Source organism: Salvia hispanica, chromosome 3, assembly GCF_023119035.1.
Source record: "Salvia hispanica cultivar TCC Black 2014 chromosome 3, UniMelb_Shisp_WGS_1.0, whole genome shotgun sequence".
Lineage (NCBI taxonomy): Eukaryota > Viridiplantae > Streptophyta > Magnoliopsida > Lamiales > Lamiaceae > Salvia > Salvia hispanica.
The window spans coordinates 50865003-50890132 of record NC_062967.1 but is presented as its reverse complement, the minus strand read 5'-3'; the positions used below and the strand labels follow the sequence as shown (position 1 = coordinate 50890132).

Here is a 25130-nt window from a genome sequence, read left to right as displayed (position 1 = left end):
ATGATCATAATTTAATTTTTCTATTTTTTTTATTGCATTTAAAGAGTTATATGTACTTAGTAACTTGATATGAATTTAAAAACTAACTTATAACTATTTAAGCACGTATTATATTTATACATAGGAGGGGAAAATATTGCTAGCAATTTTTAGATTTTAAAAATTTTGTAAGATTTTAATGCATTAAATAGGTTATATATTTACTTAGTAACTTAATATAAAATGAAAATTAAATTATAACTATATAAGTGTGCCATTATATTTATATATACTATAAGAAGAAAAAATATTGACAATTTTCATATTTTAAGAATTAAGAATTTGAGATTATGCAATATTCTATAAAAGTGATTTAATAAATATCTTCTAAAAATAACTCTATTAATTGACATGTCTAGTCATTTACTTTTCCATTTGTTAAAAATTAAATGGTTGAGTACACCACCTCATCGTGACACTTTGGTGTGGAAGGACCACTGAATATTTTCTCGTTCCGATCACAGAATTGAAGCTTCCAATTTTAAATTTAATATTTGATAAAATAAATTTTTTGAATTTAAAATTAAATTATAATTTTATAATTAAAATTACATTAAAAAATAAATAATTTATTTATAAAAATGGATAGGTTCACACACTACACACTACACATACTGAACACACTGCACTCACACTAAGCAAATGATTTGTTATTAAATTTTAATTCATTTTCTTCGTATTCAATTCCATATAATTCCAATTCCAATCCCATGTACCGAATGAACCCTAAATAAAAATTTGTACGAATGTTATATCCATAGAGATTAATGGTTAGCTTTTAAGTAATATAATCCCTCTGTCGCACAAGAATATGCAATCTTTCCTTTTTAATCCGTCGCATAAGAATATGCGTTTTCTAATTTGGAAACTTTAATCTCTAATGAAGTGTGACGCATTTTTGGCTGACAATACTTTAATTACTTTTTTTCTCTACCTCTCTCTTATTTTACCAATCTTACATTAAAATTCGTGTCAAATCCAAAATGCGGAGTATTTTTTGGGATGGAGAAACAATATAAATCTCATGCACTATTTAGACAGTTGAATTTGAAGGTTAATTTAACCAACGAAACAAAGTAAGTGATGGCAATATAAAACTATTTGTGAACAGTTGAAGAAGGGAATTCCAAGATATTGATTTTTCTATGTCTCTACGTTTAGGGGTGGGAATACGGATATCGGGTATTGGATTTACCCGTACCCGACCCGATATCCGCCGGATTTGGATACCCAATATCTAATTTTATGGGATTGAGTATGAGATTGGGTATTGAAATATAAGATAAATCGGATATTGGATAACCCGAATGGGTATCGGGTATTACCCGAATATCCAATTTATTATTTAAAGCATATTTTAAATTAGGTTTAGCCATTTTGCATTAAATATAATCTTATACTTTAAAATAAAAGTGATCCTTTTTTTTTTAGTTTTATACTACAAAATAAATGAAACATTAAAGATATTAGTCAATTTAGATATATCTATATTTCTATTAATATATAAAATTTAATTTTTTATTAATTATTAACACATGTAAAGAGTCGGGTATTTGGATACCCGATACGTCGGATATGGATACCCGGGGCGGGTATTGGAGTACCCGAAAATATATCGGGGTGGGTTTTGGATAGACATTTTGATGATTTTCGGGTTTGGATACCCGATTTTTTCAGATCGGATATCCACGGATACCCGTATTCCCACCCCTATCTACGTTATAATAGGACAATCACAAATATAATCATGAATAAGTTCTTTAAGCATTCAGATAATGGATTCCACAGTGGATACAATTCCGCATCATAATCATGTAACAATTCCTAAGATTTATTATCCTCGCACTTAGGCTTATTTCGATTTGAATGTTAAGTATTCTAATGTCAGGCATTATTACTAATTAAGTATTCACCCATGCGACGTACGACTGAATTAATTTTCTAAAAACTAATATACCCTCACTTTATAATGACATGAATTTGAACTATAATAAATGTACACACATGAATTAATTTAACACGATTAGATATCTACTACAAGAAAAATAATCACATATTAAGATGTTATAATATTCAAAAAAATCAAGATCAAACATACAAACATAAAACATAAACCGTAATAGTAAAACAATAAATCATAAAAATTACACACAATAAATAAGTAGCAACAAGGTTAGAGTAGTACAAAATACAAGTATGATTGAATTTATTTGTAAAAATCAACCTGCTATTCCATTATTCATACACTTACAATTTAAGCATGGACACAAACAAATACAAATGTACAAAATTAGTAAAATTTGACCATAATAATATATTACATCAGTTATATTAAAAAAAAACTTCTCTACATATCACAACCAACATTTGGACCCTCTACTTTGAAGTCTTCTCTACATTTATTCTCCATTTTACTTTACTTTCTCCACTATAAGACTATGAAACTCACACGACCCAACTCAACCCAACCCCAATCAATTTTCTAATAAAATACTTATTTCTCTTTTATCCACATATGCAACCCTCCACACACTTACTAAAACTTTTACTTCCATCAATGACCCCAACTCAATCCCATTAAATATTTTCTTTTTTTATATACTTTTAATCAATATGAATTTTATAATTTATTCAAATATATTAGAAAATTCATATTTGGAAGAGTGGTTCACATGATTTTTTTGGAAGATTAGTTCATATGATTTTTGAAAGGATTTATAGAGACAAATGTAATAATCAATGAATAAAATAATAAATTAATAAGTAAAAGTAACAAAAAAAATAAAAAATTAATGTATTGCAAAATTTTAGAGATTAAAATGTGATGTAAAATTTTATTGTTATTGTGTAAATTTATTACAACATCAACATCAAAAATTAATCGCCAAGTTTACACTAAAAGAGAGAGAAAAAAAATGGGCAATGCAAGTTACAAGAAGGGGGTTATTGCAGTGGTTTCTCTCTCTTTTAAATATACCATTTTAGACCATCACCCATAAATCAATTATGTGGGCAAAAACAACAAGAGTGATATTGAAGCTCAGGCTGCATCAACCATCATTCCATCAACATATGTTAAAAAATATTCCACACAGCAAAGCAACCTCAAAATGGGATGTTTGCAGATGTCACAGCAGGAAAATTAAGAAGAATCCGTATAACCTGTTTTCTATCTTATGTTTTCCCCCCGTTTTCTTCTCATCTCAAAGAAGCGACCACGATTTCTCCACACCAAGAAGTCTGTCATTTACGATCTAGGGCTGGAAAGATTCTTGAGGTCCCTTTCCTTTGAATACCATTCGGGTATGATCTTGGCTGCATGGGGGTAGAGATCCTTGTAAGCATTCTTGATCGTACCTTCTGCCACTGTAGTAGCAAGTGAGATATCTGCAAGCACACCATTTCCAAGTCTTAGTGAAGGAAAGAGGGTATACAAGTGCTTACATCATCACAAGGAATACACACTTGTTGCCAATATGAAATATCTGAGTAAATACAGAATTACCTCTTAGGGGTTTCTTGACTTCGGATATCTGGGTTATCATAAAAATGATGGCTGCAGCAATAGATATTGGGCTCCTCCTGCAATACAACATCGATATTATAGGTCAAGTGGAGGTTAGCTATAAGTCAGCGGAACTTCTCAACCCGATAGAAAGATACTATAACCAATCGTTATTATGTATGAACTACAATGTATCATGCTATCAATTGGGTTGTACATAACCTACAACTCAACAGCATGTATATCAACATAGTTAACGAAGTTCCTACTTTTCTACCTTTCCTCCTTCAAGCTCCAATATATGAGTAGCTAAAGGTTCACTTTGAAGAACACTTTGAAGAATGAAGCAAGGATTTCAAACCTATGTGATATAATTGGAGAATCTTAAGAATTAACTTCCAAGACCCTTCCACACTATCCAACTTGTCTTCAACCTTGTGAGCAAAATGAGAGACAAACATTCTCAAACATATAAACTTTCTTTATACATCACCACATCTCAAGAAGTCAGCCATGTGTAGATTTTATCTAAGTTCCCAGTTTTTTAAATATAGCCAACTTTCAAACTTACTAACTCTTCATACATTTACGTAATCTGTAGTCATAAATCACTTGATTGTACACACAAACTATTATTTGCAGCAGGGAAGGAGGGTTTATGTTCAAACAGAGCTGCCATAAGATGACGAGGCCAAGCGACAGGTAAAAGAATAGTATGAAAACTCGTCAGGAAGAACTTCCAAAGAAGCAAGAATATCGTAGTACCTAATATCAAAGTTCCCTGCCTTCTGCACAGTTTCTTGTACAGCTTTAACCTCCTCATTGCTCATGCCAAGATTAGAACAGAAACGTCTCTGTATGGCAGACGAGACCACCAACATATTTGAAATTAATATAAGAATCATAAATGACAGGTAGCAGATCAACAAATGACTATCTACATTAGCAGCAGCCAGCATGTTGCAGTAACTTTCTTAGTTTCCAGAAAAAAACTCACCAGATAATCCCCTGGACGAATCGTTACCAAATGCATTGAATCACCCTTCTCCAACTGTTTCACTATAAATTCTTTAGCCCGGCCAATTTCTTTCTTTGTCGCTCCCACAACAATTGAGCATATTTCTAGTTGATACTCACATGATTTAGAGGAGACTTCATACAACAGGGGGCAAACTTAAATGATACTGTACTGTACTAGTTATCAACGTGATATAAGGGGGCACCTTTTACAGTGCGTGCTTTGCCTTCCTGCCTACAAGCAATATAAATGCAGGCACCCACTAGGGCCTCCAAGTTTCTACCCCTTGTACACTTCTGATCTTCCAACCTTTTATATATTTCACTTGCTCGATCCTTAAAGAGAGTACGGACAATGGGGTTACCACTTACCATTAACCAATATGGCTCAGAAAATTGAACATCTACATTAAGCAAAATAAACACCAAACCAAAGTTAAAAAAAATGATAGCATACCTTAATGGTTGTTACAAGGCTCAACCTGAAAATAACAAAAAATGCATAATGTAAGCTACATTTCCAAGTAGTTTTCACATAAAGCATAAACAACAAACCAAGATAAACATCATACATCAGCAACATAAATTGCATCTTGAAAAACATAATCAAGCCACAAATTGGCTACCCCAATTACAAAAGGATTATGAGCCATCAATTTAGTCTCGATTAGCTAACCATTCAAACTCCTTCCTAAGCTCATGAAAACACTGAAATTCCGTCAATTTACTTAATATTTACACCAATTCTGATTTCCAATCGTCGATCCAATCAACACAACCTCTCCCCAAAGATTAAGAGTCATAATTGTGATATACTATTAGAATCCACACAGCCCTAAATCGTGTCAATTTTACCAAAACCCTAAACTCCAACACCTTCAGCCACTTGAAAAATCCCACGACATCCAAACCAGCCTAGAAAAATCAACCAGAGGCGGACCGGACCTATCAGCCATGCTAGAAATCGCCTTAAACGCCATGAGCAGAGCCCGGTCGGGATCGCCGCCCCGGTTCTGCAGGCGCGTCAGAGACGAGTCCACATTGGAGCCATTCGGAGCCCGCGAGATGACGGTGGAGAGCGCGGCGTCCCCCAAAAGCGGGTTGACGGGCCCTCCGACGCGATTGGGGTCGTGGTCGCCGGAATCATCGGCGAACGTCCGCCACTCCGACGTCTCGTCGATCGAGCGGGCTTCCAGCACGAGGCCGCACTCGGAGCAGACGGTGTCGCCCGCCGCGTGATCGCACACGACCTCCGTGTTCCTCTTGCAGTCCGGACAAAATGTGTCGGACATCATTGTGTATTTATATGTATATAATCGAAATTTCCCCAAATTGGATAGGTAAACAATTGAAAAATCTCGAATTTCTGTGCCCTGGGTTAATGCACGATGGTTCCGATCTCTCTCTCTCCGAGTCGAAGGCAATATGAGAAATATAGAGAAATAGAGAAGGAAGAGGCGGTATATATAGAGAGAGAAAGGGGCTATGGATTGGAATTTCAATTAATGCAGCGGGTCGGGTTTTACAGCTGGCAAATAGACACGTGGTTTCTAGCCTAAATCTTTGACAAAAGTGGCCCCATTAAATGTATATATATTTTTTTTATAAATATGGATACTTTGTTATATAAAAATTTGGAGACTATACAAAAATTTAGGAGGTAATATATTTAATAAAAATAAAGAATAAAGTCCAAATTTAATAGTTTATATTTTCTCTAAAAAAGTAAAATTTATATATGTAAATAATGTTGGAAGCTGTTTTTTAGGGCTAGATTTTAGAAATATTTTCATTTTCTGGAAGGTATTTTTTATGACTAGATTTTAGGGATATTTTTAATTTGTGAAAATAAAAAATTATATGTATTTAAATAATGTAATGTTGGAGTTTTTGGGCCAGATTTTAAGGATATGTTCATGTTTTGGAAGGTAATGACTAGATTTTAGGGATATTTTCAACTTTGTAAATAAAAAATTATATGTTATGTAATATTGGAAGGTTTTTTAGGGCTACATTTAGGGACATTTTCATTTTTGGAAAAAATAAATTATAGATATGTAATATTGGAAGGAGTTTTTTAAAATGAGATTTTAGGGATATTTTCTGTACTAACATTGATTGTATATATATATGGCACTGCAATTTAAAATTGGTATATATATATATAACGAATTCAAAACTAATTGTAGTAAAAATACAATTAATGATTCTTGCATAGCCGTTATTATATACAGTCCTTATGATTTTTATTTTCAATATTCTATAAAATTATGAATAACACTAATTTTTTTATTGGTCACATGTTTATTTTATGAAAATTTTATATTGCGTAAATTTTTCCAAAGAAATAAAATATGCTTCCTTTTAAACATGATGAGCTATATTTAAGAGATGTATTTTAATTGATAAAAGATATTTTGCTCACTTCAGTATTAATATGCATTTGGTCTCTAGACATATATATCTAAAATTGTGTTAAGATTTGCAAAGAAAGGTAAATTTTTTGTCGATTCTTATATTGGCATTGAGGGATCCAAATGATCGTCATGTAAATAAAGATTTCATTTGTGATTTTTTTTTTATGGATGAAAATGATACTTTGAAAAACATTTTTTTGAAACATGGATTCCCTTATATGAACCATGAGAATAAGTTCCTATTTTGCATTTATTAAATTATCAGAAACTGATTGTCTAAAACACATATTCTCTATTTATGCATAATACTATTATATTACCAGAAACAAGTATATGTCCATTAGATTTTATTTTCACATTTATAAATTTCTTAGGATTAATCTTATACTCGGATAGTTGCTATACACATATTTAAAGTGTGTTTTGACTTAATATTTAAAGTTTCTAACTATTGCTTCAATACGGAGGTAATCAAATGCAAACATAATGTACAAACTTCAAACTATGATATGGATAGTTGAAAATTGTCAACAGATGATAAAATTACATCAATATTTTACAAACTTCAAACTATGATATGGACAGTTAAAAATTGTCAATAGATGATAAAATTACATCAACATAAAATGTCAACACAGTGTCAACGGTTGGTGCTGTGTTGACATTGTATTGACATTTTGTGTTGATGTAATTTTATTATCTGTGACATTTTTCAACAGTCCAAATTATAGTTTGGAATTTGTACAATATTTAGAGTTTGCATTTTATCACTATTCATGCTTCAATAACTATAAACCTCATCATTTATAATTTATTTTGTATCAATATATACTTTTAAAGTAAATATAATAGTATGTCATGCATTGGAGAAAAAATTCCCTAGTGAAGGAATACCAAGTTGGCAATCCTATTTGGTATGTCACACTAATATATTTTTGACAAATGGAAATGTATATAACTCTAATTTCAACTAGATATATAGATTATGGAAACATTTTAAATGTAAATATACACCGTTAGTTTATTATATGGAAAGTTTGCTAAATAATATATATACCCACATAATATATAATAATTGGGATAACGATCACTTTTTTAATAGTAGTTTTAGTTCATTAAATTTTAAATTTATTTACCTTATCATGCAACAATCATTTGTGTTAAGGAGTATTTTGTTTATGAACTTTTTTCATTAATGTAATAAAATTTGTTTTTTAGATCATCGTCATCTTATTCTTATTATTATTATTAGCATTATTAAAATTAATTTTTTAGGTTATCTTATTATTATTAACAATTTTTATAATTTAACCGAATGTATAATATTCATACCGTTAATGTCTGTACTATATAATTACCAATATATTTAATTTAATTTAATTTATACACTACATAATTATTTGTATTATTAATTTAATTTATATGAAGTAGTATATTTAATTCCAAGAAATTTGAAGTTATAATTACACTTTTTAATTCTCTACATTTTTCGTATTTATAAAAGAAGAAAAAAGGTAATCTCCTAAATATCTTAAAATTAGTGATGTGATCAATTGTTTTTATATAAGTTATGAATAAGATGACCTAGTGAAAAAATAATTTAATAATTTTAAAATATGAAATGATGGACCTATATGTATAATGTATTTATTATATACATGGAATATGGACAAACTTTCCATATAATAAATGGTATATATTTATATTTAAAATGTTTCTATAATCTATATATCTAGTTGGAATTGGGGTTATATACATTTCCATTTATTAAAAATGTATTAGTGTGACATACCAAATTGGATTGCCAATTTGGTGTTCCTTTATTAGGGAATTTTTTCTCCATGCGTTGCATGACTGACATACTAGTATAAGAATAAAAAACAGTTTTAATATGAGCATGAGTCGGTCACGCAGCAGAGAGCCAATTTCTAGAGTCAACAATCTCAAATTCAAATATTCTATGACGTGGTTTTAAAAATTTTATATATTTACCCATAAAAAAAAAACATCTTCACAATTAACTCCTCGAGTATTGACTTGTTTTATTTATAAGTCATAGTAACAATTGACATTAATTTTTAAAAATTTGTAATAATGCACATATGGAATAAAGAACAATTTCACGATTAACTCCCTCGACAAAGTTTATATAGTGCCAACTCAATTTAATAAAACTAGCTCAATTAGTAACTCCTCAAATTTTTATCACAGCACCTTTTCTAGCAGATGGGCCTTTACTTAAGATTAGGAAAGTACTTAAGATGTACTCCATTTAGAAACAAAACGATGGGCTGAAGGCCATAACTACAAATTCGGCCCAATCCTATAAAGTCCTCCCTCTGTCCAATTTAAAATGTCCACATTCTTGAATGACACGGAATTTCAGAATGAGTTGTTAGGTAGTGTAAGTAGAGAGAAAAATATAATTGAAGATTTTAATAAGGAAATAGGAGAGAGATTTATTTCCAAATATAGAAAGTGGACATCTTGGATGAAACAAACTAAAAAGAAATAGTGGACATCTTGAGTGAGACAATGGGAATAATACTTTTACGTTGATATTATTTTTGCTAGTTTGGGATATTTCAGTCCCCCCTTTTTTATAGATAAATGAGCATAAATTTAAAGATCTTTTCATGATGGACTCGAATCTAAGACTTTTAGCTTCTGGCATTACTAGAGATGCTCCTGAAATATGAGTGGAGGGTGTGTTAGTTCATGAGAAGAGGAGAGGTGGGTGATTATTTTATGGGAAGATGGAGAAATAACAAAAGTAAAGCTAGGAGAGGCTATGTAGATACGGAACACATGTATGCTACATATATCCCTTTTCTTGATTCCAACATGCATGTTTTTCATTTTTATATCATCATTTTCGCCTCATATTTACTTGCTTATTTTTACTCCTTGTTTTTTTATTTAATTTCATTGATGTAGTACGTAGCAGTTTTAGAATAAAAAATCAATTTGATTGTCTTACATAGTAGTTGAAGTTAGTTTGTGATAATTAAGTAGAGACATTAAGGATGTAATACTCTTGCTTGACATTACTGCATTAGTTTCATATAGTACATATGAAATAGCTTTAATAGTAAAATAAAAGCGAATCACCCATCTTAAACCGTGTCTGCCAATGGCATCAATTATAGAGCTAGAGATTCATCGCAAGTTATCTTCTAGTTTCTTCGACCGTCTGATAAAGAAAATAAGACTTAATTAATCACAACAACTACATCTAACTATATTTTAATTAACCCCCCAAAACACACAACATAATCCAAATCTACATATAATACTCCATCACGAAAATGGAGGGGTCCAATCCAACTCTATTTTAACCTCATTTTGGTTGACTCATGCATATCACAGTCTAGGGTTTCCTGCACGTGTAACCTTGATGGCGGCTTGTTTGGCTGCATCTAATAATATCTCACATTGTTTACTTAACTTCTACTCTCACATCTACAAATAGCAGTCTCATTTCTTTCCGGCACAAATTTAAAAAATGTTACGAAAGGTAGGTAAGAAAAAGTTAGCAAAATATGAATTTTATGTATAGATATATTAGTTTTAAATAAAAATATGAGTATAATAATTTACGTGAATATAGGGCCTATATACTAATTTAATACCTCTGTTATACAATAGGAATCCACATTTTTTCGACACGGATTTTAAGAAATATAAAGAACAGTAAGTCGAAAAAGTTAGTGAAGTAAGAGTTCCACTTTTATATTATTAGTTTTATAGTAATAAAATGTGAGTGGAACGACTAGTTAATGAAATGTAGAGCCTACTTACTATTTAAAGTAAATTGATAATGGACTCTTACTGTGTGACAGACTAAAATGGCAAAAGTAGACTCTTATTGTAGGACTGAGATAGTACTACCTCCGTCCCCCAAAGCTTGACACAGTTTACCATTTCGGTCCGTCCTCGAAAACTTGACACACTTCACTTTTTCCATTTTTGATAGTGGACCCCATATTCCACTAACTCATTCCTACTCACATTTATTATAAAACTAATACTTTAAAAGTATGACCCACGTCCCACCAACTTTTTCAACACACTTTCCATTACATTTCTTAAAACCTGTACCGGGTCAAACCGTGTCAAGCTTTGGGGGACGGAAGCAGTATAATATAAATGAACCAAGACTATTTTTCATGGACGAACCGAAATAAAAAAAAACGAGACTTGTATTCGCCTACATAAGGAGTATTTAAAAACAAGTAGTAGACGATAACAACTACCCTACACAATTTCCCTTTATATATATGCCCATAATTATCAACCTACCAAATCACACACATTTTCAGAAAAGACAAAGTTAGCCGGCATGAGATATTTCGACATGAATAGTATTTCCCGATCAAGCAGCTGCGAGAGCACCCAAAGCACCACCACCATCATCGACCCCTCCGCCTTCGGCCGCTCCACCTCCTACGTCGACATCTCCGACCTCGACTACGCCGAGGAGCTCTACCACCGCACCGTCGTCCACGGCGGCCCCACCCCCTCCGCCGTCGCCGCCACCGCCGCCTTCCGCCGCCTCGACAAACACCGCGGCCAAAACCCCGTCGTCTCCTTCCTCCGCTCCCTCCTCTCCCTCCTCCCCCTCCCCTCCTCCCTCCTCCCCACCTGCACCCGCTCCATCGCCCCCTCCCTCGGCCGCAAGGTCACCGGCACCCTGTTCGGCAACCGCCGCGGCGCCGTCAGCTTCGCCGTCCAGTTCGATCCGCGGTCCCCGCCGGCCTTCGTCGTCGAGCTGGCGGTCTCCACCGCCGCGCTCGTGAAGGAGATGTCGGCGGGGAGGCTGCGGATCGCGCTGGAGTGCGAGAAGCCGGGGCGGCGGGCGGGGGCGGGGCTGTTCGGGGAGCCGGTGTGGAAAATGTACTGCAACGGGAGGCAGTGTGGGGCCGCGCACGTGCGGGAGTGCAACGAGACGGATTGGCACGTGCTGAGCACGGTGCAGAGGGTGTCGGTGGGTGCCGGGGTGATTCCGGTGGCGGAGGAGGGCTACGGGAAGGGCGGAGGGGGCGAGGGGGAGCTGGTGTACATGCGGGCCCGGTTCGAGCGGGTCGTGGGGAACCGGGACTCGGAGGCGTTTTATATGCTCAACCCGGACGGCAACGGCGGGCCGGAGCTCGGGATTTTCTTGCTTAGGATTTGAAGGTCGTTGTGTAAAATTAGATTAAGCTAATGTGTTTTAAGATGTTAGTTAGAATGTTAACGACTTGATTTTAGAGACTTAGTATTCCAACCTTTTTCCGCTCGCTAAATTTTGAAGGGACTATGTACTACTATGTATTTCGTAGTTTGTTACTTTAATAAATGTAGTACAGTAGTTTTTTCTAATATTCGACTATAAAAAAGCAAATCAATATTGATTTGTTGATTATTAATTTCGTCCAAATATTGTTTTTCATAGGATTGACAAATCGTGAGAATTGAGTCAGCAGCCTGGTATCGACTAGTCTGAATCGTCGAGTTTCTTATTAGATCGATATGATAAGGACCTAATTAAATCTAAAATTTCATATATTTAATAAAATTATGATATATTGATTGACAATAAATTATTTTTAAAAAAAATATTGATTTCCAATTCCTGAATTATAATTTAACTGACCATCTTCCCACAACTAATTGAATTGGATTTTCTCATTCATAATCAACCATCATAATATGCAAGATAGTACATTATACATCCATACATGATGTCGCCAATGCATGATTGTTGACACGTAAAAATGCTATTGATCACAAACCTATCTCACATTGGGCGTCGGAGGGAAGTTGAAAAAGATTTTTATAATTCATGTTCAACTCCAACTAGTTTGAGGCCTTTTAGGACTGAACCAAAAACAAATCAGTGCATGCTTGACCAAAAACGAACAATATCAAATTGTTGTTGCAGTCGACGATCCGAACAAGTGCTTCCAACGTCCGTTTGTACTGCCTCATCATGTCTTTGGGCAAACAATATTCATTTTGGATGAGTCGGACATGCAATCGATATTATGAACACTAACTAATACTCCCTCCGTCCACAACAAATAGTCTTATTTGTGTACGGCACGAGTTTTAATGATAAATTGGTAAAGTAAGAGAGAAGTGGAGAAAAAGTAAGTAAAGTATGAGAGAGAGGGGAAAAAGTATGAGAGATGATGAGAAAAAGCAGGTAAAGTGGAAGAAAAAGTTTCTATTTTTGAAATGAGATTATCTTTTATGGACAACCCAAAATGACAAAATGAGACTATTTTTCATGGACGGAGGGAGTACATATTACTTTCTCCGTCCTAAATTAGGAGTCACTTTGACTTTTCTGTACTTTTTTATAAAGATGATAATAAATAGTTAAAATAGAGTAATGATAAAGTAAGAGAGAATAATGTAGAGAAGAGAGAGACCTCGTGTCCAAGACCATCGGGGATCCCTGCTTCTAATACTTATCACACCATGTCAACGTGTTTGTATGTGGACTTCAATTCATATCACGTGACATAAAATTTTTAAATGGGAATTAAAAATTGGAAATATTCGATAAGAGGCTAAACTGGTCTTCAATTTATAATTGATTTGAAAAATAAGTACTGATATCTTGATCTATGTAAAATACCTATATTTTAATTGCCCAATAATAGAGTACTATGTCTGCATAGTACCGTATCTCACTTTTCTTCCAAAAATACAGGTTAGTGTGTAGTGATGTTATGGATTAATTAATTAATCAGTACTTTTAAATTTAAATCTTTGCAGGATAAAATTAAAATTTATATATGGGCAATTAGATATGTACGTCATCCTACAATCATGGATCACTGAAGTGCCCAACTGTTTTCTTATCTGTCTTTGAAAATTTAAAAAATTTGTTGTTTCTGAATTCTTGTTTGTGATTTGGAAAATACTTCAATAATCTAGTGTATGGGGTAATAGTACCACAAAGAATGCTGCACGTACAAGTATTACTCGTATAAATTTTAGTAAGTACTTTAGGTTTATTTTTGGTAAATTATTAACGTGTGAACTAAAGAGTGATTATCAGTTTTTTTAAAACCCCAGTGAATGTTCATTGTTAAAATCGGGGGAAAAACAAAATTTTTATGTGGTGTAGTTATTGTTTTATTCTCGAAGCTTTATTTGATGAGATGCACTATTATAACGATAGAGGTCTAATTAATTTTGTAACTAGAGTCGCTTAATTAGAGATGCAACTTTGTAGAAGTGGGTTTACTAGCGACTGACTTTGTGATTAGAGACATGGCTACTCTTATATGTGCATGTCCTAATTGAAGTACATTTTTTTTGTCATATATTTTGGCAATTCTTTTTGAAAAATTCAACCTAATTAATCGGATCTTCATATTTGTGTCATTGTAGATTAGATTTGTTGCAGTGAAAGTACTTAATTTGTTTATATATATAGTACTATAGATATGTTGCCTTAGATGGTCATGTCGGGTCATGCATGACATGTTATATTTATGTATAGACCATAAAACTAATTAATTTGATTAATTTTAGACAAATGGCAAATATTTTATGCTAATGAAATACAATTGGCAAATATTTAAGAGATACTACGAATAATGCAAATCCGAAATCAGAGTCTCGGATCTTTATTTTTCTTAAAATATATACCCGAGCAAAGTACACATTGCAAGTTGTGTTTCAAGTTTTTCACTTTCAAATAGTAAATTTAATTGTCTAGAACGTTTGAGCAACCTAGCTACTAGTACAAAACGTTGATATTTTATTGCATGTGCTTGCATAAACTGTGAGTTTACCCAATGAATATTCAATATGGATAATTCAAATTTTCATAAACGTAAAAGAAAAAAAAGTTGGCATTGCTAAATGTGAGAGATACCACTTTCTTTTCATATTTTTTATATAACAGAACAGTGTTTAAAGTCAAAATTAACGGATTAATAGGTAGTAAACACAATATATAAGCCGGTTTAATTGCCATGATTACTTAAAATTAAAGGCTAAACTAATCTTATTGCTTATTCGTTGCATTTTTTTTCCAAAAGTTTGACCATGATAATATATATATATATATATATATATATATATTTTGACATGCCTTCATAATGCTAAGATTAGATTATATGTCATGATTAATTATTTCACTTTCATTCCTCTGATCAATTTAATCTTGGATAAATTCTATTACAGTTGCATCTCATTATTATCTTGTCAAGCAAAACGAACCGAACGGCGCTAACAAAAATAATACTATTAGAGAAGAAAAATAAGGAACTAACACAAGATTAAAGAAGAAAAAGGGCAAGACAAATTAACATTATTTATGAACTTCATTCTCCATAAATAACTGATAAGACAAACACCTCAAAACTAAAAGATAAATTTCAAACAACAATCACAATGTTCAATGAGAAACTACCCACACATAAATATATGAAGGATCGAATAATCATAGCAAGAAAATTAAAAGAAAAACGATCCAATTCGAAAAAAAGTAGTAGTATCAGAATTATACGTACACATGTAAGATGAATATCCAACCTCGTGTTGCTTGACGACACACATCACCCTTTGAAGTTTGAGCAAATTAACCGACATGCTAACTCCAAGATATTTATAAATATCTGCAGATCCATTGGAAGATATTTTTTGGGACAACAAACTATCTCACTGCATTCACTGATCTAATCACGCTTTTACTTAGATACTTTTATAATTTAATCATCAGCCTGCAATTTAATTCATTTTTATACTCACAAGTCTCTAATATTTAACTCCATTTACTAATTCGCAAGGCTGTAAAGCACCAATCAAACTGATTCCGCTGTCTTCGCCGTGTTAATTGATTTTTTTACTACTTTAGTAAAGTTTTGGAGGATGATCAACTAATTAGTTCTTAATGTTTTTATGCATTAAATAATAGTAGTATATTTTTATCTATTAAAGTTATGTTTCACGACCTCAATATTTTTGTAAAACATACTATATGATTGTTTATATATAGTGTAAAGGTCACAAGTATTATTACACAAAATTTGTAGTACTATGATTATATTAGATGTATATCCGTTTATCGATAGTTAATTTAAACCAATGAGATAGAGACCACAAGCAATTTCCCAAGTGGTGGGTGAAGCAGTCATAAGCCATGACGATTTTTTGGAACACTAAACTTGCAGTTCCACATGGAAAACAATCCCTTATTTGGCTAAACAACAAAATAACTTAGATCTACAAACTGCCTAACTAAGATTCCTTCAGATAAAATACTACAGATACGTGTCGAATGTATGTGGTCGGATAATAATATAAACTTTTAAAAATTACTTCCTCTCCCTCCTACCTGTAGGGTCACTTTAAAAATTACTACCTCCGTCCACAAAAATTTGTCCATTTTTCCATTTCCGTCCGTCCTCCAAAATTTGTTCCATTTCACTTTTACCACTACTATTTTTGGTAGTAAACCCCATATTTCACTAACTAATTCCTACTCATATTTTATTATAAAACTAATATATAAAAGTAGGACCCACAATCCACTAACTTTTTCAACTCACTTTCCATTACATTTCTTAAAATCCGTGTCCGGTTAAATCGGGATGAATTTTCGTGGACGGAGGTAGTACTTCCTCTCCCTCCTTCATTTAGGGTCGCGCCTGGTGTGAGTATAGATTTTAAGAAATATAATGAATAGAGAGTTGAAAAGGTTGGTGAAATATGAGATCTATTTTATTATATTGGTTTTGTAATTGAATGTGAGTGAAATGAGTTAGTGGAGTGTGAGACCTACTTACCATATGGTAAGAGTGAAATGTGACTTTTATTTCAGGACGGACTGAAAGGATAAAATGTAACTCTTATTGTTGGACAGATGAAGTATTTGATTGAAACATACCAATTATAAGGTTATACCCTCAATCCAAAAAAATAGTTTTATCCTGAACTATATAAATAATTAGTGAGCAATTAATAATATATACTTCATCCATCCCACTATAAGTGAGACGCTAAAAGATAAAAAATAGTTTACTTTGCCCAAGATAGTTGAGTTGTATTCATTTTCTGTTTGTCCCAAGGTAGTTGAGACATTTCTTTTTTTTGGTAAAAACTTTATTCAATCTCTTATTTTACTCTTTCTTCATCCCTCCTACTTTATTCCGTCTCTTACTTTACTCTCTCCACTTTAATATTTAACAAATCAACTTCTCAAATCTTATGTCCAAATGAAATGTCACAACTATCATGAGACAGAGGGAGCATAAACTAGTAAAAATAGTGATAATCGTACATAATTGTACGTACATAACGAACTTTTTTTCAACATTTTACATTGAAAATCGATTATAAACATTAAGACATTTAAAATAAATCTCATACTAATAATTTTGACTGAAATATTGCAACACTTAAAAAAAAAATTGAAATTTTAACTGAAATATTTGTATATTTAAGAAAAAAAACTTTTTACTAAATATTGTATAATTAATTTGAATCAAGCTCGAAATCATGTTACTAATTGACATAAAATTTCTATATCACTTCTTTCTTGTTGCAACCTATAATACAAAAAATAACAAAACTAACTTTTTATTAAATTTAATTTAATTTAAAAATTTAAGAATATTATATATATATATATATATATAATTTATGTACATTTGTCTTTTCTCTAAAATAGTTAAAATAGATTAGGGAGGTAAGGCACATCTTTGCAGCAGCCACCATGGTGGAGTGCAATATAATAGTGAAATATAGGAGTAAGAATTTAGTTGTAACTATCATGTGTTATGGTTTCACATGTAATATAGTTGGACCTTTTTGGGTTATGGAAAAATGGGCTTAGTTGATAAATTAAAAGAGAATGAAAAGGAAAAAGCCCATTATTTGAAGCCCAATAAAGAGATGATGTGGAAAACAAACCCATTTTTCTTTCTCACATCGTTCAATGTTCATCATCCATTACTGTGAGAAATAAAATTGGGAACTATATATCCTAGTTGAATTCATGTGAAATTAGAGGAGATTTCTTTCAAAAAAGTGGAAGAATCGATCAAAAAAGGGTCAAAATTTGATTTAGTTTCATTGTTGGAGGAGAGAGAATTGGGGATGGCGAGAAACGCAGTGAAGAAAGCATCCTTAGTGGGTGAAATGGGCTTCATCAAAGGCGGCGGTAAGATCAATTGGTTCCCCGGCCACATGGCTAGTGCCACTCGGGCAATTCGCGACCGCCTCAAACTCTCCGATTTTGTCATCGAAGTCCGCGACGCCCGTGTAACAATTCTCCCCATTTTATTACTTTCTTCAACCAATCCACCTCAGTTTAATTTGAGCTGTATTTGTTGAAGCCATCGAAGCTAATCGAGCTTCATTAGTTTGATCTTTCCCATGTGTCAATTAATAGTAATTTTTTAGGTTATCAAGTTTTTCTGGAACTGGGGATGTTAATTGAGCTGTATTTGTAATGTTAGTGAAATTAGGTCATTCTATCAGTTGAATTTGGGAATGAGATTATTGCAATTGCTGTGAAGATGATTCAGATGAATAACTTATTATGAGTTTATAATGTTTGTTGCCCCAAAAAGGTTTTTTCCGTAAAAGAATAGATTTTTGTGATATTTAAGTAATGTAGATATGATGTCTTGATTATGACTATGAGTAACCAACTCCTGACATAACTCTTTTTAAATTCGTGTAGATACCATTGTCATCTAAAAACGATGAGCTGCAGCCTTTGCTGGCGGGTAAGAAGCGCGTTGTTGCTCTCAATAAGAAAGATTTGGCCAACCCCAACATCATGCATGTAATACTTTGGGATTCAAGTGTTAATCCTTTGTGTGTGTGTGTGTTTGTGGGTCTGTGTACATTAAGCTGTTTGGAACTATATATATTTTGTGATGTTATAGAAATGATAGTTAAGCGTCTGCCCTCTGTTCTTTTGCAGAAGTGGGCTCGGTACTTTGATTCAAACAAACAAGACTGTTTAGCGATAAATGCACACAGCAGAAGTTCTGTTCAAAAGGTTGGTTTTGTTTTCTGTTTTTGTATACGAATTAGGAGCATTCTGTTCAAAAGGCTGGTTTAGTTTTTCCTCAAATTATAAGTATTCTCAACCATGTCTTGCAATCAAACAACTAAATGGTGTAATGAATCAAGATTTTTCATAGATTCTCGTCAATGTAACTTTTTCGACCTCATTGTTGTAAGTTTCTTCCTAGCGTTGCTGACTTGTGTTTGATGTGCAAAAGCTTCTAGATCTCGTCGAGTACAAAATGAAGGAGGCTATCTGTAAGGAGCCGACCCTCCTTGTTCTGGTGGTCGGAGTTCCCAATGTTGGAAAGTCTGCACTGATCAATTCCATCCATCAAATAGCATCATCTCGGTTTCCAGGTGGGGTTTCGTTTTCACTAACATTTCTAGCTTTCCCCTACTCTTAAGCTGTGGTAAGCAAGCAATGATGGTCGAAGCTCCATCATAGTGCAGGAGAAAAGAAAGCGAGCTACTGTTGGACCCTTGCCCGGAGTCACTCAAGATATTGCTGGATTCAAGGTAGACTATGAGATTCTTTGCTCGCCATAGTTTATGTCCATACAGTTTGCAAAGAAGCTTCACAAACTCTGGATTTGTACACTGTACATATTTGTATCATTTGCATGGCCGTTTGTGTCACTAAGATATCTATTCCAGCATTATATCTGATTTCAAGATTTTCAACTGCCCACTACTCTTCTCAATGACCTAACTTTATGCTGAATCTTCTTCTAGATTGCGCATCAACCTAGCATATATGTTCTTGATACACCAGGAGTGTTGATTCCAAGTATCCCAGATATAGAAACCGGGTTAAAGCTAGCTGCAGCAGGTTTGTGTTTCTTTCTCAAGGCTGTTTTTGGTTGTTGTGGATTTGTTTTTTTTGAAGATTCTACATATATGTATAGAAACATGTCATTACATTATTGTACTCATCATATCTAAAATACTTCAAAACTAGTGGTATTAAATTCAAAATTCTATCAAAGTGTTCAACCTCGTCTAAAGTTGTTCAGGAATAAGTTAATCGTGGAAGCTTCAAGTGGGAATGCTCTGTATAGCAGTTATTGTCTCATCAAGTTTACTGTTATCTTTGGCAGGTTCAGTGAAGGACTCTGTAGTTGGCGAGGAGCGGATAGCTCAATACTTGCTAGCAGTGTTGAACAGCCGAGGCACTCCTCTTCATTGGAGGCGATTCATGGATGCAGGAACTGACAGGCATCTCGAAAGTGCGGATAAACCTGATTACAGCCTTGAAAATCTTTTGCCAAAGCGGAAAAGACCTCCTAGTATTAAATCTGATGTTGTCTACATTGAGGTAAAGGAGTGTTGAATGTGATGAATATGAAACTATTGCTATCATTCTTACTTTTTTCGACTAATTTGCAGGATGTTGTGACACGCGTTCAAGGGGCGCTGTGCAGGACTCTAATGGAATTCAATGGAAGCTTGGAGGATGAGGGCGAGTTTGGAGATCTTATAGACCAACAGTTTGAAGCGCTGCAAAAGGCTCTGAAGATACCCCATAAAACCTCAGAGGCTCGAACAATGGTATCTAAGAAATTCCTCACACTGTTCAGAATGGGCAAGCTTGGGCCCTTCATCCTTGATGATGTCCCTGATCAATGAATCCACACCTGGTACGTGCTAATTTCTCGACTTTTCCTCTCCTCGTACGGATACATGTAGGGTAAGTAGTGTATTTCACCGGGTGTAGCTTCTCGATGCAATCTTGGGAGTGAGGTCACTTTTTCACCTCCTTGCTCCAGCAAGTTTTGATGATTTATCTATTACAGTATTTCTTGGTTTCGGATAAAATATTTGAGCTATAAACCATGTCTATAAGATGAACACCTGAGTAATTTTTTTCAGTTTTTAGTATTGTAACTTTTGTACACACGATTCTCATAACCAGTGGTCTCCAATTTTGGATTTCATTTTTTTCTAAGAAAAAACAAGCGAATGAAGAACTTTTTAATCCATTTCACCAACATTTCTTTCACCAGTATGAAAAAGGCAAGAATGGTTATAAATTTGCCTAAATTGGTATTGTAGCATTTTCTTATAAAAGAGAAGTCCAGCATAGCGATGCCTTCAGTATGATCACTGTGGACCTTTTTGTGGCCAATTTTCTGGCAGAATTTCGATCAAAATGCAAAATATTTGGTCGAAAATTAGTTTACGAGAATTTTTGCAAGCATAATATTTGTGCTCGCAAACGTACATTTGGCTGTGCTTACTTTCTCCAATGATAGTTTACGAGTGAAAGAATACTTTTTCCAATGATAGTTTGCGAGTGAAAGAATTGTTACTTGCTATATTATTCGATTATTTGCGAGTAGGTATAAACAATTTAAGTTCTCGCAATTAGGCTGAGAAAAAACCCTGCATATTTTTGGGCTAAAATATGGGCTCACCTTAATATACACTGATATATGGAGTAGAAATACCTATCAAAATGGAGTAGCTTTTTCATATGCTTACTCGCTGCCTAATTCACAATTGCCACCTATCTCCCTTGCTCTGCCACCAACCAATCTCTCATGATCATGAAGAAATGAAAATTTTACTCCCTCCGTCCCATAATAGATGTTACACTTTCCTTTTTTTATTTTCCCCTACAAAAGATGTTATATTTTCTTTTTTTAAAAAAAATTCTCTCTCACATTAATATAAATATATTATTTTTTTTTTCCACTTAATACACAAAACAACACGTCAACACATGCTAAAATTATGTGCCAATCTCCAAGTGTGATATCTACTATGGGAATAGAGGGTATATTTTACAGTCTAAAGGAAAAAAGCACTCTGCATAACCCAAGTAAGATAAGGTGCAGTGGAACGTGAAGTCACAAAGAATAAATCAATTTTAGTTTGTCTAGTACTCCCTCCGTCCTAGATAATTTGTCCCATTTTTTCATTTCAGTCCGTTCCACATAATTTGTCTTATTTCACTTTTCACCATTTTTTGTAGTAGATCTCATATTCCACTTACCCATTCCTATTCACATTTTATTATAAAATCAATATATAAAAGTAGGATCCACGTTCCACTAACTTTTTTAGCTCACTTTTCATTACATTTCTTAAAATCTGTGCCTGATCATAGTGAGACGAATTATCTGGGACGGATGGAGTACATTTTAAAATTCAAATGATAAATTGGGAAGTTTCAAAATTTGAATGATAAATCCGTTTACATCTTGGGAACATGTAAGTTGACTTGGCACGTCGCGAAAATGATGTGGCATGAACTTCCGAGAAGTGAAATAATGTTTTCTTGTGCTAGAAATGATAACATTTCACTTAATTTATCATTTTTCCTCAATCAAATCAAATTTCAGGGCTTATGGCTTCTCTCTTCACAACTTCATTTTTCGACTGCCTTGCGCCACTACTTCATGAGCCTTTATCGTGGGTTTGGCTTGGATTTCGATTCTCATCACAAGGAATGCCATGTTTTACATGGAAGAATGAACTTCCACACGTGTTTCACTATAGATGATAAAACAATCACAGCGTAGATCTCTTCTCTTTATTTCTCGAGCCTTATCTATCCTCTGTCACAACATCATTCCCCTCAATTTTTGCAATAAACCTTAAAAACTTCCACAACCCGATACCTCTAGCCATACTCTCATATCAATTTGCATGTTGTTGTTTGTTGTTTTAACTATCGAATAATTAGAAAATGGAAAGATACAATAACAATATAAATAATACTAATAATAATGACAATGAATATAATAATAATAATAATAATAATTGTTCCTAAATTAAAATTTTATTAAATTATATACTATAAACATAATAATTAGTAGCCTTATTCCTATCATAATAATAAATAGTGTATATATTCCAAATTATAATAACTGAAACTATAATATTAAGAGTTGTGATCAACGTTGAACTAATTTTAAAGATCGAACTAGAGACCAAATTAGGATTAGATCTAGTTTTTTTGATGAGATTTGCTAATGTGTAAATTATTTCGGTCTTCATTACAAACACATTTTACTTCATTCTAACAGATTTATTACTTCATTCCGGTACATAATACCTTGAAACTACAGTATGTTTTCACTTACTTTCAGTATGTTTTGAAATGATTCAACACATGCTTCATTCGAATTTATTGAACTGGGTTTTCACTTTATTGACTTCAAAAAATATAATTTATTTTAGCTTTATTACTTCATTAAAAAATGTTATTAATTCATTGGACATGGTTTACTTCATTTCAGCAGGACTTCAAATACTTCTACACATACATCATTCTATGTGCTTATTAAACTATTCAATTAGGCTATCATTCCATTTTGTTGTCAGCGTCGTGGCGGCGGTGATAGACAACAGTATGCGAGGCGAAACCGTTTGTACGTACTGGAATGAAGTAATAATCCTATTGGAATGCAGTAAAAACCTAATGGAATGAAGTAATATATTTTGGAATAAGTTAAGTACTCCTGATGTGTATTTTTCGAGCTTTTATATCAATGAACTAATAACACACAAGTATATCAAATAGCTCTAAAATTACAACTTTTCTGCAAAAGTACAGATGTAGTTGTAGTAACAGAGTGTCGAACCACAGGGAGGCATACGATTATCTAATTCGAAAGCAAGTAAATTTTTGGAATTTTTGGATTGAGAAACCAAATTGAAACAAAAACAAGTGAAGAAATAAAATGATAACACAAAGTAAAACCAAGAGAGTGAGAACATTGCTCCTAATATGCTCCAGTTGTGAAATAACTTAATGGACCAATAAAGCTAGCTATGGATTAAAGATTAATCTAATGAAAGTTGTAAATATCTCGTTCATTCTACTCACACTGAACATGTTCACAGATGCTTGAATTTAACCTTGCTGAACACTAAGATCAAATTCGTACTCATCGGATTATCACTCCTACGGTAGCGTGATAAGCTCTAACCCAACTTCTAAGTTCCAATGTACATGATTCATTTACAAAATCAATTGAACATTCCTACGAAAGCACAGTAAATGTCCAACAATTATTGTAACGACATGTAAATTAACTTATCCAAAATTCATATGTTGAACACAATACAAATCTCAAACTCTTTATCTACGTTTTCACCTTTTAACCAAGTTAAAGAGACATTGGCTAAAAGACATGATTGAATAATAAATCAGGCCGGAATTATAATTCAATGTAAAAAGCACCGTAGAAAAAGATCACAAATTAATACTAATCCATATAATCCAAAAGTAATTCACATCTTTCACAAATTAGGAGCAACGTAAGAGTTTAGTTACACATCCACAACCAATAAAGAAGAACCATAGGACTCATGAAATTGATGTGTAAATGGTAGCAAATCTCCTCTGGGATGATGGAAGTTGAATGATTGCACCTTCAATCTTCCTCTCTTTCTTTCTCCTCTCCTTTCTCGTCTGGAATATCTGAATAACTCCCTAGAAACCGCTCCAGAAACCAATTTGAAGACTAAATTCGGCAGTTTCCGAGAAAAATGCCCGACCCAACGTTTTTTATGCCAACCCGGGCGTTTCTACTGGACCCGGGCGTTTTTGCCGGGTTCTCACTGCTCCGCGCAACCTTCGTCAAATGGCCATAACTTTTTCATCAGACCTCCGATTGAGGCGTACAAGGTACCCACACGAAGCTATTTCAAAGACGAAGTTAATGGTGGTAAGATAAAAGAATTTGGACGCCGTCTTGATAGGCAACGAACACTTTGAATCAAACCCCACCGCTTTGGCTCATTGTAGTCACTCCACATGTACATCTATCAACTAATATATAATAATCAAACTTTAATGATTAATTGATAGATGATTTTAATATCAAAAATAGGAGAACTCTTGGAGTAGGATTAGCATCATTTGATTCACATCAACTCCTAATATGTTATGACTTAATTGCCCTAGGCTGAAGTAAAATATGCTCATGATGAAGGCGAAAATATATTATACATTTGTGCATCTCATCCAAATAAAACTGATCTAAAAACCCTAATTTGGTCTAGTTCTGCAATTCTGCAATAAGGAGTGGATTTACATACAATGAGACTAATAATATTAATACATAATTCAGTTCATATAAAAAAGAAGAATGCACAATAACCATTTTTCTTCT

The 25130-nt window shown here is 33.3% G+C and overlaps 3 protein-coding genes across 4 annotated transcripts; 2 read left to right on the top strand and 1 right to left on the bottom strand.

The window, feature by feature from the left end:
* Positions 1–2944: 2944 nt before the first annotated feature.
* LOC125212221 (transcription initiation factor IIB-2-like) lies at positions 2945–5975 on the bottom strand. The gene is made up of 7 exons (XM_048112322.1): positions 5507–5975; positions 5019–5043; positions 4768–4897; positions 4542–4666; positions 4310–4398; positions 3545–3621; positions 2945–3426 (listed from the first exon to the last, which is right to left on the bottom strand). The coding sequence occupies exons 1-7, from the start codon at positions 5854–5856 to the stop codon at positions 3287–3289; spliced, it is 936 nt and encodes a 311-aa protein (XP_047968279.1). The 5' UTR covers positions 5857–5975; the 3' UTR covers positions 2945–3286.
* Positions 5976–11255: 5280 nt separating this feature from the next.
* On the top strand, positions 11256–12339 carry LOC125216235 (protein MIZU-KUSSEI 1-like). The gene has a single exon (XM_048117895.1). The coding sequence runs from the start codon at positions 11321–11323 to the stop codon at positions 12152–12154; it is 834 nt and encodes a 277-aa protein (XP_047973852.1). The 5' UTR covers positions 11256–11320; the 3' UTR covers positions 12155–12339.
* Positions 12340–17928: 5589 nt separating this feature from the next.
* LOC125210780 (short integuments 2, mitochondrial) lies at positions 17929–22607 on the top strand. 2 transcript variants are annotated; one of them, XM_048110369.1, is made up of 9 exons: positions 17929–18246; positions 18671–18775; positions 18917–18994; positions 19221–19362; positions 19451–19521; positions 19738–19834; positions 20103–20320; positions 20392–20642; positions 22350–22607. In XM_048110369.1, exons 1-8 carry the CDS (start codon positions 18082–18084, stop codon positions 20629–20631), a joined length of 1116 nt encoding a protein of 371 aa, XP_047966326.1. In that variant the 5' UTR covers positions 17929–18081; the 3' UTR covers positions 20632–20642; positions 22350–22607. The 2 variants fall into 2 exon arrangements, with proteins under 2 accessions (XP_047966326.1, XP_047966325.1); XM_048110368.1 differs by lacking the exon at positions 22350–22607 and having other exon boundaries at positions 20392–20939.
* The last annotated feature ends 2523 nt before the right edge of the window (positions 22608–25130 follow it).

What these genes read in the sequence shown, in the direction of transcription:
- LOC125216235 (XM_048117895.1), top strand. Translation starts at nt 11,321, where the DNA reads ATGAGATATTTCGACATGAATAGTATTTCCCGATCAAGCAGCTGCGAG.
- LOC125210780 (XM_048110369.1), top strand. Translation starts at nt 18,082, where the DNA reads ATGGCGAGAAACGCAGTGAAGAAAGCATCCTTAGTGGGTGAAATGGGC. An exon ending in AGCATCATCTCGGTTTCCAG is followed by an intron (nt 19,363 to 19,450) that starts GTGGGGTTTCGT and finishes GCTCCATCATAG; the next exon opens with TGCAGGAGAAAAGAAAGCGA. An exon ending in GTTAAAGCTAGCTGCAGCAG is followed by an intron (nt 19,835 to 20,102) that starts GTTTGTGTTTCT and finishes TATCTTTGGCAG; the next exon opens with GTTCAGTGAAGGACTCTGTA.
- LOC125212221 (XM_048112322.1), bottom strand. Translation starts at nt 5,856, where the DNA reads ATGATGTCCGACACATTTTGTCCGGACTGCAAGAGGAACACGGAGGTC. An exon ending in GCCTTGTAACAACCATTAAG is followed by an intron (nt 4,898 to 5,018) that starts GTATGCTATCAT and finishes ACTCTCTTTAAG; the next exon opens with GATCGAGCAAGTGAAATATA. An exon ending in CAAAGCACGCACTGTAAAAG is followed by an intron (nt 4,667 to 4,767) that starts GTGCCCCCTTAT and finishes AGTATCAACTAG; the next exon opens with AAATATGCTCAATTGTTGTG.